Here is a 16308-nt window from a genome sequence, read left to right as displayed (position 1 = left end):
CCCAAAGAGGAGAGCAAGAGAAAGGTGATCTATTATGTTGATTCTGTTATTAAACATATCACAACAATTGACAGAGTGAAATAAAAGTTTGAAAAGTGTAAAAATCATACTTTATGACACTAACTTCCACGATTCTAACTGTCGGTTTGTTCCTGTCTCTACCACACAGGAAACGACGTTTGAAAGCTCTGACGGCTGAGAGGGCCGCAGACTAAGGGCCCTATGGCGTAACCACACCATGCCCCTGCTTCACAGAGAGGGAGACCCTGTAGTGTGCCCCTGCCTCAACACCCCCTCATCCCTTTCCCACACACCCCAACCCAAAGAGGAGAGGCAGAGACGGGTGCCGACAGTGCGGACACTGCCAGTGGACTTCCGGATCTTGTGGTCCACTGGACTTCTGGATCTTCTGGGCCACTGTTCATGGAAAGCCCTACACTCAGAATGTGAACATTTTCAACCCTGTTTTATTCCCCGTTCTTCTTTTGTATCTCTTAGCTTGTGAAATATTGGTTTCTTAAACTCTGGGCAGAGTATTGCAAATAATTTAGCTTGTATCGATTGTTTTAGATGCTTGTTGGAACAGCTTGATTTCGTTCAGCTTTTTGGTGCCTCTGCAATCTGTGTCCTCAGCAACAAGTGCTCATTGGCGTTAGCAAGGGGATATTTTGGATAGAAAATGTTGACACAAATGACTAAATGAGTTGAGCCACAGACTCTCAGCTGTTTCCCTCTTGGTTTGTGACTCATGTTAACAGGTATTACAGTATCTGTCTCCCATCACTTGCTGAGACTATCAATCAACACAAGTGCGGTTAGATAATGTTCTCCATCAGGGGCAATCTCTGTGACTGTCTGTAGCTCAGTGGAAGTTGACGGTGTGAGGTTAGGTTTCAGGTGTGTGTGTGTCAGGTTAAAGCAGGTGTGCTTTAGCAGGCAGCAAGATCATAAACAAGCCAAAGACCTTTCAGTGGGTTGATGCTGTATTAGTCAATAGTATTATTGCCTTTCCATGTTGATATGTGGGAACTCAACAAGAATAATCACATTTTACTGCAAGTCCTTCTCTGTGCCTCGTTTGATAAACTGGAATGTGTCCAAGTACAGTTTGATACTGTCACTGATTAACATATGATTGTATTTTCATATCTCTCAAGAGAGATAAGCCAACATGTCTGCCTCTAGATTACCCTTTGAGGGTGTTACCCAGAGATCTTATATGTTTTTCTAGTTTTACTTTGCTGAAAATCACACCCCATGCAGCATTTTGGGGTGGGGAGGGGTGATTGTAATCATTTGGAAATTGAAATTAAAACATTGTTACAGTTGTCTGTAAACAATGAGTTAAAATAGCTAAACACATTTTTTTGTAAATAAATTATACTTGATACAACATTTTGAAGTTTTTTTTTTTTTTGGAAGGGATGTTCATTGTTTTTGTGACTGAATCTCAGAATGTGTTTTTTTCCACGGTGCTGTGCAACACTGCGCGTGTTTGTCGAATCTAGGTTATGAATGGAAATAGTTGTCTGTGCTCTGAGCTAAGCTGCTGACATCTTTCCAACATGTACACCCTGCCAATACTATGTTGAAAATAAACCGCTCCTATACAGGCTGTCCCCAGCACACACTGTCCTCAGTGCAGTGTGAAAACGTCACTCTCTAACTCCCTCAGTGCCACCGGAACAAGTGACAGAGAGCGTTGGGATGGCAGCAAGGTTCTCTTCAGTTGGATGCAATGAATGTTCAGAAATACATTGGGTTGAAGGATGATTCCCCAAATCGTGACGTTAGAATTACAAGGTTCTATCTCAATTTTTGTCAAAATTTAGTTTTTTACATAATCTGATCCATTAGGTGTTTATTAATGCCTGTGTGGTGTTATTTTAAAAACAATTTGACATTTTTGAGTTAGTAATTCATAAAATACAAAGGTTCCATCTCACAAAACATAATAGAATGTAAAAACCTTATAATTCTAAGCTCACAAAGTGACAGAGAGCATTGGGATGGCAGCAAGGTTCCCTTCAGCTGGATGCAATGAATGTTCAGAAATACATTGGGTTGAAGTATGATTCCCCGTCATGTAGAATATACAGTAGAGTCAACTCTGTGTCAACTCTACAATATGTGCAATGTTCCAGAAGTCTCCTTGTAAACGGACTCCCTCCTCCAACACCCTCCCCTCATCCTGTTATATCTCTCTGTGTCCTCAACGCCTAGTCTTCAGTAGTCTCTCTCTTCACATGAAACACACTTGCTCAATGCTCAACTCTGTATGACTGCTACCACTCACTACAACCCACCCCAGCTCCCAGCTCCTCATATATATACATATATATAATAATAATAATATAATATAGCCTATATGATGACATTATTGGTTATTTATTGTTTAACAGATATTATTATTGACAATACTAGTGTTGCTTATTTATTTGACATAATAGAATAATCTGATTTGTTTTGTTTTTTCAGATAATATATACATATATATATATATATATATATATATACACATAATAAATAACGCCAGTTGCATAAAGTCTTACGAGTGTTGCATAAAGTCTTGTGAGTGGCATATGCAGTTTTGCTGAGTCATTTTGCTTGCTGAGTCATTGGCCCACTGGTCTTCTTGTAGCTTCTTTCATTGAGCTCTGTGTCTCTCCACCTCGTGCCTGTGTGTTAAGACTCCTGTCTGTCCCCCTCTGTCAGGGTGACAATGCTGTACTGACATGACCTTCATTGTTTATAAAGGGCTGGTATGACTTCCTGGCTGAAATGTGGACGAGAGGGAACTACATATGTGGACGAGAGGGAACTACATACGGTATGTTTAAAACCTGTGTTCTCAACAACAGAGTATTGTCCACTGCTATAAAATCACCTACGGCGTTTGTTATGGCTATGGCCGGTCTGAATTGTTAGCGAGTGGTTCCTTAAATGCCGTAGGGAACTGGGTTTGCGCTTCACTTTATTTTCTTGAGTGAGGAAGTTTGACGTATTGCCAGCCGCATACCTGATCGCAGTTGAACAATGCTGGCATACAGCTTTGGTCTGATCCACCTTGCCACCTTGACACCCCAGTGTCTCAGCAGAGTGTGAAGGACTGGGAAGGAGCCCTGGCTGCTGCAGCCCAAAGCAGGAAGGTAGGTAGGTAGGTAAAGAGTTATATAACCCTCCCTCTCTCAGGACCAGTACCCCCCCACCCTTGGCTTGCCTGCTAAAGCCTCTTGGGACTGTCCAGTGGGAGAGAGTGAGGGATTGGGGCGAGGGGGTTGGTGATCCTGTTAGGCTGTTATTTTAAATAGTTTCCTTTCTGTGTCTGCCAGGAATTAAAAGGGTTTAGAGAGTCCTGATTCCTGCTCTGCGGCTCTGAGTCCACCGGTGGGGCCAGCCAGTCCAGAGAGACTGCAGCCAGGACCAGGCTTGCGACGCACACCTCTGCTGCCCCTCTAACGGCTCCTCTCCTCCTCTCAGCGTCTGCTGCTCCTCACGCCTGACAGACAGACAGACAGACAAACAGACAAACAGACAGACAGACAGACAGACAGACAGACAGACAGACCGACAGACCGACCGACACAGGGCTGCATCCCCCCACAATTCCTCTGGAACCCGACACTCCGCGCAGCCCGGAGGGTTCTACAGGAACTGTCTGACACCCCAGAATCACCTCACACCTCGCCAGCATGGGGGCCCACAACTCCAACATGGATGATATCCTGGCGGAGGACATGCACCACTGGTACAACATGTTCATGAAGGAGTCTCCGTCGGGCCTGATCACGCTGTTCGAGCTGAAGGCCATTCTGGAGCTCAAGGGATTGAACGAGAACGCCAACAGCTACGTGGACCAGGTCTTCATGACCTTCGACATGGACGCGGTGGGTAGAAAAAACACACTCTCACTCTAATGCTCACTTTAAGGTGCCCGGGTCTGAAAGGGACACTGCATAATGATATAATAAGGCAGTCATAGGCAGTAAGTTAAGTAGCCTTGAAAACCGATGGTTCTCTGAGCCTAATGGCCCTTAGGGGGCAGGAGCCTATCTCCTGTTTCTGTAGTGTGAGGCAGCTTGATGTACAAGTACACCTCCTGGACATGACGCTGGTATGTCGCGGGGTCTTACCCCCAACCCTTAATGTTGAGGGCCAAGCAGAGAGGCATCGGGTACCATTTTTATAGTCTTTGGTATAACTCGGCCCGGGGATCGAACTCACAACCTCCCAATCTCAGGGCGGACACTCTAACCGCAAGGCCACTGAGCTGGTTTTAAGTCATAGGCAATACTGCAATGTATATACTGTAGATGTTGTTTTAATGATTTCGTAAGACATGAGTCTTTGAGCAAAAGTTGTTTTCACATGCAGGGTATAGTGTCAATCGCAAATCTTCCTTATCTTATGTTTATTGGATTTTGAGAGACTTGGGGAGCAGTACTGCAGGTCAAAGAATTATTTGCAAATTACAGGTGTCAGTGGCTAAGTGTACTCATATACCGTAGATGCTATTAATGGAGTACACTGCATTTTAAGATAAATTACATTTCTGTTCATTTCTGTTCATTTCTGCCACAAATATCACAGGTAGGTTCAGATATGGCGTGAGTTTAGAATTATAAGGTTCCAATCGTTTAGGGATTAAGTTCAGAGATGTTGAGTGTCAAAGTTTTTACATTCCATTATGTTTTGTGAGATGGAACCTTCGTATTTTATGAATTACTAACTCAAAAATATCAACATTTTAAAAATAACACCACACAGGCATTAATAAACACCTAATGGATCAGATTATGTAAAAAACAAAATTTTGACAAAAATTATAGAACCTTATCATTCTTACGTCACGATGGGCCTTCCATTGGCTCATACCTAATGAGCTTATAGAGCGGGTGCATTGAGCCGATATCCCGTTACAGAGCCTGTGTGTTTAGCATGTGCTAAATGGATTTCTGTGTGTGTGTGTGTGTGTGTGTGTGTGTGTGTGTGTGTGTGTGTGTGTGTGTGTGTGTGTGTGTGTGTGTGTGTGTGTGTGTGTGTGTGTGTGTGTGTGTGTGTGTGTGTAGGAGAGTGAGGGATGAGCTGAGTTTGTTCCTGCCGTCTATCTGCTCGCTAGACCCACAGACTGAAGACAGGCATCTGAACATAAGGTTCCTGCTTAAAGGTCAACGTCATCAACTCTTAGTGTCCTCTAGGCATTCATAGGTTAAGAAGACCTCCTGCTCTCATTTTGACAGTTAAATGCCTCAAATTACATAAAGTTGCACCTTACTCTAGATTGAGAGTTACTTCACGTAGCTAAGTCATGGCTGTTGTGTAACATAACTTTTTTTATAACTATACCCAGTCAGCAGACAATTGTGGGCCGATCTGGTCTCGTGGTGGCACATAGGGGCCAGTCCTGGTCCAAATGTAGAGGGCCAGCCCTGGTCCAAATGTAGAGGGCCAGCCCTGGTCCAAATGTAGAGGGCCAGCCCTGGTCCAAATGTAGAGGGCCAGCCCTGGCCAGCTGAGAGTTGGAAATTGACTGTGGGCCAGCTCTGGTATGAGGAATGTGGCCCTGATACATTCCTTTAGCTACTGGGCCATCTTTGGTCTGAGTGTGGTTAGGACCTGGGCCAACTTTCACCCAAAGGTTGTGACCCGGGAACCTGCCACATCCTGATGCCAGTAGGAAACAGATGTGAGCCAAATCTGGGCCGTCATTACTCTGTGGACAGGATGACGTAGAGATTGAGTGACTTCCACCAGCTAAGAGTGGGACACAGTGCCAGGAGGTTAAATAGACAAATGAACCAGCTAATCATCTTAGAACTGGATCTAGGTTAACACTTGGTCTTCCAGGGTAATTATTGTCAAGGTTTGATGTTTTTACATTTACATTTTTGGCATTTAGCAGACGCCTTATTCCAAAGCGACGTACTCTGTCCACAGGCATTTATGGAAATATAATGAGGTAGCACATCATATCAGAGACAAAACAAATGACTATTGTTCAGTTGACCTGTCAGTCTATACAGGGTTTCTACCTGCACAGTCAGAGACATACTGCTGAGTCTGAGATCAGTCTGTTGGCTCAGGCTTCAACCATTCCTTGACAAACATTCTAATTTTCATTAGTACTACAATGTAATAAGAATCTTGGAAATGTACGTTTACAACATGGCATCCATTCAAATTCTAATGAAAGGATTGCTGGAGTCAGCATATCTATGAGCAGACAGAGGTAGTCCAGGATGCTAACTGTAACTCTTCAGTCTACAGGCTGCCACAGCATCACATGTCAGTCAGAGAGGGAAAAAATCTTTATGTCATAGGTCTTATTGTCACCTGTCACAGTGGGCCATGTGAGGATTACACTAACTCTGTTTTCACCTCAACAATGGCTTAACAATGACGCGTTACTGTATTCCTAGAATGTATTCCTAGAACTGTAAGTCTAGATTGAGTGAGTGATTGATTAATACTACTGCATTAAAGGTAGACATGACAATAACGTGTCGGGATGGAGAAGAGATGGCGCTCAAACTCTCGCTTGTGATTTTGAGTCCGATGACTAATCGCTCGCTAAGAGTTTGACGACAGTACCAGGAGGTTAAAGAGACACCTAAAGGACGAGCTAATCATCTTATTAAGGGATCTAGGTTAACACATGGCCCTTCTACCAGGGTACGGTAATCACTGTCAAGGTTTGACGTGCTCTGTCACAGGCATTTATGGAAATATAATGAGGTAGCACGTCATTTCAGAGACAAAACAAAGGACTACTGTTCAGTTTACCTGTCCAAACCCGGAGAGGTGCCTTTCTACCATGGCCATGAGGGACTCCTACAGGGATCATACCTGCACGGTCAGAGACTCACTGCTGAGTCTTTGATCAGTCTGTTGGCTCAGGCTCAAGGGAAAGCCTATAATAGACAGAGAGATTTAACAGGCGGGCGGGCGGGGGGGGGGGGGGGTTGTGGAAGGTGGGAAGAGAGGAACGGGATGTCCTAACCAGGGCCGTTGCCATCACAACCAGGGGAAACCCAGGACACCCGCCACTAAGAACAGCCAAACTAGGTCTTACCTCATTCTGAGTGTCACCGAGTCCATACACAAGCGTTGTGATACAGTCGCATTGGGGAACCAAAGTGTTGTTACATGTAGGTGAGGACAGGACAGCTTCAGCTGAGCAGTACAACTCAGTGCAGCTGAAGATGGGATATGATCAATGAAAACATGTGGCATAAGGTTTTTGATATATTTGCATGCTGTAAGGCTAAAATATGCTGAGTAGCTGTGTCCTCACACCTATATCCAGTTTTACTGAGAACCTGAAGAGTCCTTATAAAGTGTTTGCAATAAGGAAAAAGTCATGTATCTACTTGAACTGAATTAAATGGTTTCTCTGTCTTTGCCTCTGTCTCTATCTCTGTCCTTTCTCTTTCTCTATTTCTGGTTTAGGATGGGTACATAGACTTTGTGGAGTACATCGCAGCCGTCAGTCTGATGCTGAAGGGAGAAATCAACCAGAAACTAAAATGGTACTTCAAACTGTTTGACCAGGACGGCAACGGAAAAATCGACAAAGATGAGCTGGAGACAATATTCTCTGTAAGTGTCAGAACTGAGGTTATAACTTAATAGCGTTGACTTGATAACAATTGATTGGTTCAACATGATATGATGAATTAGGTTATTTATTTATTTATTTTTTAAGTATTTTTTTCTGAGTGGGGCAGTCCCACTCATATTTTTCATTTTATAGGACAGATATAGTGAAGACAGAAAGGAAAGTAAGGAAGAGAGGGCATGTCAGCAGGGCATGGGCCACATTCTAACCCATGCTGACACGGGCATATGGCACTGTTGACCGCGGTGCTAGACCACTGGACCACCCCAGGGCAAAGGAAGATTATTTTTAACGTGTGTTATACACCAATCCTGCCTGGATTTGACACTCTGCTCCAACCAGCACTTGGCACTATGAAGACATCTGTAGTGTACTTTATGGGGGTAATTTACTCACTACATGAGTTCTGCTATTGTGTGTCAGTGCTTCAGGATGTCTTTGTATGACACCAAAAAAACGTGTTGGAATATGTCGAGTGAGTTCAAGTCTAATCCGTGGTGACATCATCAATTTGGAGCAATCAAGATAGACAACATTTACTGAGATTAATTAAGTAGGCTGGATTACATTTTAATTTGGACAAGGCCACTTAATCTGTGGAGGAGTTCATCCAATCAACCCCAGGAAGGGCCTCACCCCGGGTGTGACTTCATTGGCGCTGATCCTGTTGGTTCGCTGACCTCATTGCTGGCCCTACTGTGCCAGATAGGGTACAATAACACTTACAGTGCATAGGTGCATAGAACTGGTACACTGTTACCTGTACGGAAACTATGTGGTGACAATAGGTGCTTCCTGGTAATTATTTCAAATAATTCAACACAATGACTAGATGCCAGGTACCAAATTATCCCAAAGAGGCAAAGCTTTTAAAATGACCATTACCATGTAACAACTATGACACTAGGAATCATCATGTGTGTGTGTGTGTGTGTGTGTGATAAAAATAATAATACAGACAACACTCAAGTTCGTAATTTTCAGTTTATAATGATGGGCTCTGAATGTTGGGTCTCTCTCTCTCTCTCTCTCTCTCTCTCTCTCTCTCTCTCTCTCTCTCTCTCTCTCTCTCTCTCTCTCTCTCTCTCTCCCTCTCCCCTCTCTCAGGCCGTCCAGGAAATCACACGGGACTATGAAGTTTCCCCTGAGGACATTGTGGCGCTTATATTTGAGAAGATTGATGTGAATGGAGAGGGTAAGAAGAGCCACTGATAGCCTAGGAATTACAAAACAATGTGTCACAGGAGCTGAACAAACATATAGATATCATAAATCCATTCCTAAATGTCAGTTTTATTGAGGTCCCTGAGACTACCATCATTATCATGATCAGTTGTCAATGGTATCAAGTCCATGTCACAACCTGCCCCCATCACCCCATGTACAGTGTCACAAGTGTCACAAATCCTCAAATCATTGTCCAGGCATCATTGAGTTTAGTTGATGACCTCTAACCTCTACATTCTGACCTTTGCCCTCTCAGGTGAATTGACACTGGAGGAGTTTATTGAAGGGGCAAAGGGTCACCCTGACATCATGGAACTACTGAAGAAAATGATGGACCTGACGCCTGTGCTCGTAATCATCGTCAATGGCCAAAGAGATGCGCGAACGAACGAATGAAAGCTGTTTGGAACCTTACCGAACCTTGCATTGTTGTTCCATCACAAACCCCCATCAAGACAGTTTGCAAGATGTCTCCGGTTTAGGAACCCGAGGAGACATGTTACCCTCTTTAACAAGGGAAGTTGCTAAACAAGACTAAAATGTTCCCCAATGAGAGGATCCAGTGCTCAGCAGATTGGACCTGTTTCCCCTCTGAGGTCCCCCCCTGTGGCCCCATCAACCCCCTCAGCCTCGGACGCAGTCACAGCGGACGAGGTTTGAGATGGGAAGTGGATAAGAGGCCTTCTGTGGATACTGTACATCTGTAGGAGAAACTGCTTTGAAGATACCATTCGACACACGTTCCTACCTATCTGTTAGTTCTCTGACTCCAGGGGTTGATTGTCTACTTGTCTACAGCTTGGTCTGAGCGCACAGAAAGGTGACCCTTTGATTTCGAACCCTCTTGGTTTCTTGACAGAACATCAAAACGTCAAACGTCGGAGTCTGTCTGGAGCTTGTGCTTGGAATCACAACTGGAGTGGTGTTGCGAGACCTTACGGTGACTGTGCAGTAACCTCCCTTGAGGCTGCCGCTCATCCTCCTAATGCAGTAAAGGATTCAGGGCTGGGCGGGATTTACCACATCGCCACGGCGACGTGGGAGCTTTTTTAGGAAGGGCTCAGCCCTGACAGGGCAGCAGCTTTCACCCCAAAGGTTTCTGACGCTATGGTGGTTACGTCAGACGGCAGCTACTACTTGGAAGAGGAATCATTTCAGGAGGATGTTAACCTGGCTGTGATAGGTGGAGGTGACGTCAGTGTGCTGGGATTGTGCTCTGGATCCAGTCATTATAACTGGCTTGTTATTGTTTAGGGAAGGGGAGAGATCAGATGATTGCCTTGAAAGATCTGGTTTCCCTTCTCAGTGGTGCTCGCTGATCACTGATATTCTGATGAGGCTCGCATTCTTCTCATTGTCTATACTGAAAACCTGAATTAACTTCAATAATGGCTGTTGTGTGAGTAATGCATTATGATGCAATTCAATACAAACAGAACCTACCACTAACCATACATTCAACAAAGCTACAGTATCACAATGAGAAGGTAAAGGGCCTTAAGGCCAATGCACACGGCGTGCGATTTTGTCGCACCGCCGAATTCGATTCCATTGTTTTGAATGAGACAATGCACACGGCGTGCGATGCGATATTGTCGCACGACAACATTCGATTCTCAATTCACACCAATTCAAAGAATTCAAAGAATTGAGAATCGAATGTTGTCGTGCGACAAAATCACACGCTGTGTGCATTGGCCTTCAGTATCGTTTAACTATGCAGAATTGGTTCATGACCTTACAGGTCAATAATCAGGCAGACCAATTGTTACTATTCTTTTAGTGCAATAGGAGCACTCTGTACAAATCAGTACATGTATATATATGTATATTTACTAAAGGATTTTGATCAATCATGTTTTCGTGTTGCCTTATCAATAAAGCTTTTAAACATTGTCTGATTGTGTGGTATTGTGTCTTGTGTATAACAGTCTGTGATAGGGACATATTCTCCTTCCTAACCCCAATAAACACATTTTACACATATACCAACGATATATTTTTATTTGAAAACAATAAAAAATGGTCCATGTGTTTTTGTTTTTTTTTACATAATCTTTCATATTCACAACTAATATTTATAGTCATATCAAAAGCGCTCTGGTCGAACCATACCACCACACATTCTAAACAGTAACAACTTTATAACCTGCTCATTCTCACCATCAGCACAGAGACAGCGCTGCACAGATCCACTTATCTCTTAATCACTGGGATTAGCTGAGACCATTTAGTCCATAATCTTACAAATCTTCTGTACAGTTGGTGTTCCGAGGGAAGGCCATGTATATGCAGACATCAAGGTACATTCAGAACATTAGGACATCATTCCAACGTGGTTGCAAAAGCTGTCATAAGTGCTGTATATCACAGTAGAGGGTAGAGCCATACATTTATTTATGTATATGCTACGGTACATGTGGGAATACGGTACATGTGGGAAAACTAGGGTTAGGGTTAGGGTTAGGTGCTAGGGGTAGGGTTAGGGTTAGACATGCCAGCATGTACCAAGTCAAAGTTTTCTGCTGCCATGTCCCCGGAAATGCCAACATAAGCCGTTTTCCCACATGTACCGTAACATATACATTTATTGGTCCACAGATTGTCCTCTAATAGCAGTCCCTCCCTACCTGGTGTTTCCTTCTACCCCAGTCCCAAGCCAACCAATAGCCTGCTCCCATATACAGTATGTCTCCCTGCTCCCATAGATGTGTTAGTCTGCTCTGTCATAGTTGTTTGGGTTTGTCCTCCGGCTGCCTCAGCAGAGAGAGGTAGAGGCAGACGAAGGAGTAGGAGACGCCCAGGGCGCAGTACACAGACGTCACCAGCAGAGGGACGAAGGGCAGGGTCTGCTGCCATGGCGACAAAGGGTAGACGACCTCACAGAGGATTTCCACAGCGACCAGTCCCAGGAGGTAGGTCGCTTCTAGAGGGTTCAACAGGGAGCCCTGACCACTGAGGGAGGAAGTTGGAGAGAAGATGGCATTATAGATTTGTTCAAAAACTACACAGAGACCAAAGCATATCTGAGCCAATAAAGTAACTCTGAATGAAGTAAAAAAATAGATGAAAATATTTTTTGACACCTGAACCGCTTCTTCAGAGAGGTGAAACTGTAGAGGGTGAACAGCAGCATGAGCAGAACTTTGGTAGGCAGCTCTGTAGGAACATAGTTGAGAGACATTTTGGACTTCTATCCTAATCATCAATTATGAGACAATTATGACACCAAATAACAAAATGGCCTTCCCAACGGAGCCAGGGGCAACGGTGCCTGGCTGTCGAAGCTGCTTACCCGCTGCTGTGAAGAGAAGTGGAAACAGAGAGTAATGCCCTGTGGTGGCCAGCATCAGAAAGATCCCAGCATCCTCTTTGCTCTCAACTGCTAGTATGCTATGAAAAACACAACCCAGAAAAGATCTCAGCATTAAGACAGAAGAGGGAGCACTCCTTTTTATTATTATGTCAGGGAATAGAATATAAGGGAGAGGTAACAAACAATTAAACAGTAATAAAATAATGAAATAATATTTTTTTTAAAAGAAGAGGGAGCAGTCCAAGAGATTAAACATTGACTTAAAAAAAAAAAAAAAAAACACATAACTCCAATTATGCACCTAAGGGGCAGGATGGCCAGGAGAATGGCCTTCTCATGGACGTGCCAGCCGAACATGAAGGCGCCCAGGGCACACACCACCAGGCAGCGCAGGAAACCACGGGCACCGCAGGGACGACGCCAGATGCTGAACACGGCAGGCTGAGGGAGCCGAGAGGGAGAGAAAGAGAGATGAAGCTCAATGAACACATGACAAACTCAGACTTCTCCTGTACCAATGGACCTATCGCTAAGCCACGCCCCAAAATAGAAATTGTCCAATCATATCACAGCAAAAGTCACTACAGGCAGAAAACTCGGACAAACAACTCGCTAATATCTGATGGTGAAAAGCTTCTAGACAAAATATTCTTGTCATCTTTAAAAAAAACATGTCTATTACTTGCTGTGGTAAATCAGAAATCAGAAATGTGCCAACTCCAGCCATTGTAAGTCACTGAACATCATTCAGTCACGGTCGGTCAGTCAGTCACTGTCAGTGAAGCGTTGTTTGTTTGTCAGAGTTTTCAAAGGGGGCGTGGCTTAGCGATAGGTCCATACACTGCAGAGGAGATTTGCCACCTTTCTTGTTAGATGTTTCATGTTACCAGGGGAAAAACAATAACATCACTGAGGCTAAGTTCAGTGAGCGTATCGTGGGGAGCTGCCTCACCAGGATGGACAGAAGTGTACAGACGAGTGTGATGGAGGGAGAGACGGAGGGGAGGACAGAGTGCTGGAACTCCTGCACCAGCCCCCCTGTCATCGAGGCCTTGGGAAGCTTCGCCACGTCCAGCAGCTTCAGACGCACAGCTGGGGAACAAACAAGCCAGCTTAGACCTCTGTTAGCATGCTCAAAGCAGCAGCATACCTATAGTTAGACGTACCTAGTATAGACATAGCTTTATCCACCACGTTATAGAGGGCCCAGACATTGGGGGCCCAATAGGCGTGGCACAGGCCTCTTTTAAAGGGGAAGAGTCTCGACAGGACCTGGGGGAGCTGACCCTGGAAGAAAGAAATGGGAATTTGATGGATTAATCCCTTTAAGAGAGATCATATAATATAATCATCATATCTACAACCATAGTTTCCCTCCGATTGCTACAGATAAATAAAACAAGTTATCACTTTGACAAAGCATTAACAGGCTCTATGGGAGTTCTGGTACCGAGTAGGGTACATACCATAGCAATGAATGGGCCCAAGGAAAGTGCGAAGACAGAGAGCACAATGGATCCCAGAGCTATCAGACGCACAGGACTGAAACTGCTCCATCTCAGCGAGCCGTCTGCAGACACACAGGAGAGAGGACCATAGTGAACACACAAAGGATCATTTGGAAATAACGACTATAGCAGTAAACAGTATGACAGCTGTTTTCAGTGTTCTATTCCAGAATTGTCCCACTTAGAGTTTCACGAGCAGACCTTTTTTACCGTGCGTGTGTCTACCAGCCAACTCTCTATTAACCTGTGTCCTGCAAGCTACCTGTGTTGTCCTTGGTGAAGCAGTAGCTCCTGAGCAGGAAGATGCCATAGGCTGGAGCAATGTAGAGGTAGATGTGCTTCAGGTTCAGGAGGACAGCGAAGAGAAACGCTCCTTCCAAATGTCTGGCCTGCTCAATACACACACACACACACACACTTTTTAATTTGACATCTTCCATGCCCAAGTTTGGCCCAAATCATTGGTGTTGGAGGAGTGCATACCTGTAAATGTCTTGCCACTGAGAGCAACAGTATGCCAAACAAGAACCCATTGTACTGGAAATGAATATCTAGGGGAAATATCAAGGACTTGAAACATGCTGGTTTACACAGAGAGAGAGAGAGAGAGAGAGAGAGCTTATTGCACCTACAATAGATCAGCCTCCCTAAAGCACATCTCAGGAGGAGGAGAAACCCGACTACCTGTCAGCTAAGCATTTCCAACATTTTGCTAATTGACATTTTTGGCATTTAGCAGATGCCTTTATCCAAAGCGATTTACAACTAATACATTCGTCTAAGTAAGTGAATCATCTATCCATCAGTCACTGCAAGAAAAGTAATCTCTGCTCAGGCCAGGGGCCATTGGCAGTGATAATGCTAGAAAGAAAACATTTTTTTAAAGGGAGACCTATATGACATAATCAAACAACATAATTGACCCAAACTAGCTTGTTCAACTTCAACTCAGTTCACAGCCAATCTCAGAAGCAGGAAGGATACGGTCAACAATGAGGAGGCCAAAGTTCCACAGGAGCAGTGTTGCCAAGATGAAACACGGCTTCCCCAAGAGCTCCTTCAAGCCCTTGTCCTCTCGCACACTTCTGCAGCACCTGATGAAGGATTGACAAGTGGGAATAAGAATAAGGTGCTATACTCCTTTCTACACAATGCTCTAAAAGTACAGTTCTGTCAAAGTCATATTCTCTTCTGTCAACAGCCTTACTGTAAAGCAGATTAGACAATTGAAGTGGATCTTTCCCCAGAATATAAATAGTATACTCACTCTCTGACAGCGTAAATAAAGACCAGGTCAGTCACAATGACAGAGAGCCTCTGGAAGAGGACCGTAGCAGGACTGGCGTAGTTGAGGTTCTGAACCACCAACATCTCTTTATCAAAGTGCTGCGCCACGTGAGACAGTCCATACTCAAACCAGGCAAACAGGGGAGGGTAGTCCAGGGTCCACTCTGAGGTGTTCTACAGACATGTAAACAAACATAAACACAACTGTGATACTCAATCACACAACGATAACACAGAAGACTCTTGTGATTTTGCATGTAACTTTATCATGGTGTCACGCTATAGTTTGCAGTCGACACCACCACTGACTTCACTTGGAAGTGTAGCAGATCAGATGTGCTACATCAGTTTTGTGAAATAGCGAAGCACAAACCTCATGGTACCACTTGGACACGGGGAGGCTGTGTGTGATGGCGAGCCAGTTCCTGTGCACCTCGAAGTCGGTGGAATGACTGGAAGACAAGACAGAGAGACACTTACACATACAAACATAGATGTTTCATCACAGTGTTCACACTGTCCTTTCAGACAAGAAGTTGTAGTTGGTGTTTAGTCTAGTGTTCACAGCATATACTTAATCGTGCACTAATTAGATGATCGTGATACAAAACAATGCGGAGGTATGCTGTAATGATGAGGTGGCATTGTCACCATAACGTGAGTTTAGAATGATAAGGTTCTATCTCCGTTTAGAATGATAAGGTTCTATCTCCGTTTAGAATGATAAGGTTCTATCTCCGTTTAGAATTATAAGGTTCTATCTCCGTTTAGGGTAGTTCAGAGATATTGAGCGTCAAAGTTTTTACATTTCATTATGTTTTATGAGATGGAACCTTTGTATTTTATGAATTACTAACTCAAAAATGTCAACATTTTAAAAATAACACCACACAGGCATTAATAAACACCTAATGGATCAGGTTATGTAAAAAAAACTCAATTTTGACAAAAATGGAGATAAAACCTTATAATTCTAACGTCACGATGTACTTAATCGTGCACTAATTAGATGATCGTGATACAATGCGGGGGTATGCTGTCATGATGAGGTGGCATTGTCACCATAAGCTGTCAGTGTCCTTATGTCGTTAGCAGCTAGCGGTTAGCCACGTACAAGCTAACCGAGTGACTTGAACTGAGACGAAAGCCTGAACATTCAAACGTGTTGCATTGACTTTAATAACGAATAACAGCGAGTCCGACATCGGACGTACGATACTTACTATGCATTGATCAAAAGAAATTTCAGCAAAGAAACTCCGAGTGCTAACACAGGGAACCAACTCCCGCTGTCAGCCGTGGGCGCCGCCATGACAGCTGGGTTTGTTTTGTAAAACACAACTTTATTGAGA

General features: G+C 44.0%; 3 protein-coding genes across 3 annotated transcripts in view; 2 read left to right on the top strand and 1 right to left on the bottom strand.

The window, feature by feature from the left end:
- The window catches only part of dub (duboraya), a gene marked incomplete at both ends in the record, with an annotated part of 5971 nt that extends 5756 nt beyond the window's left edge, over positions 1-215 (top strand). Inside the window, one exon of the mRNA XM_080550058.1 lies at positions 170-215. Coding sequence (XP_080406184.1) covers positions 170-215 — 46 coding nt within the window. The remainder of the gene's footprint in view (positions 1-169) is intronic.
- Positions 216-3692: 3477 nt separating this feature from the next.
- On the top strand, positions 3693-9241 carry guca1d (guanylate cyclase activator 1d; the record flags this gene model as incomplete). Its single annotated transcript, XM_080550057.1, has 4 exons — positions 3693-3887; positions 7450-7599; positions 8726-8813; positions 9102-9241. The coding sequence occupies 4 exons, from the start codon at positions 3693-3695 to the stop codon at positions 9239-9241; spliced, it is 573 nt and encodes a 190-aa protein (XP_080406183.1).
- Positions 9242-10884: 1643 nt separating this feature from the next.
- Positions 10885-16268, bottom strand: alg8 (ALG8 alpha-1,3-glucosyltransferase; the record flags this gene model as incomplete). The annotated part of the gene is made up of 13 exons (XM_080549730.1): positions 10885-11800; positions 11932-12004; positions 12141-12238; positions 12463-12602; positions 13114-13253; positions 13328-13448; positions 13628-13731; positions 13932-14058; positions 14153-14220; positions 14654-14763; positions 14937-15130; positions 15330-15408; positions 16180-16268. The coding sequence occupies 13 exons, from the start codon at positions 16266-16268 to the stop codon at positions 11572-11574; spliced, it is 1572 nt and encodes a 523-aa protein (XP_080405856.1). The 3' UTR covers positions 10885-11571.
- Between the last annotated feature and the right edge of the window lie 40 nt (positions 16269-16308).

This window comes from Nansenia antarctica, assembly GCF_963989245.1.
Source record: "Nansenia antarctica genome assembly, chromosome: 20".
NCBI classification, from domain to species: domain Eukaryota; kingdom Metazoa; phylum Chordata; class Actinopteri; order Argentiniformes; family Microstomatidae; genus Nansenia; species Nansenia antarctica.
This window is presented reverse-complemented; position numbering and strand designations above follow the sequence as displayed.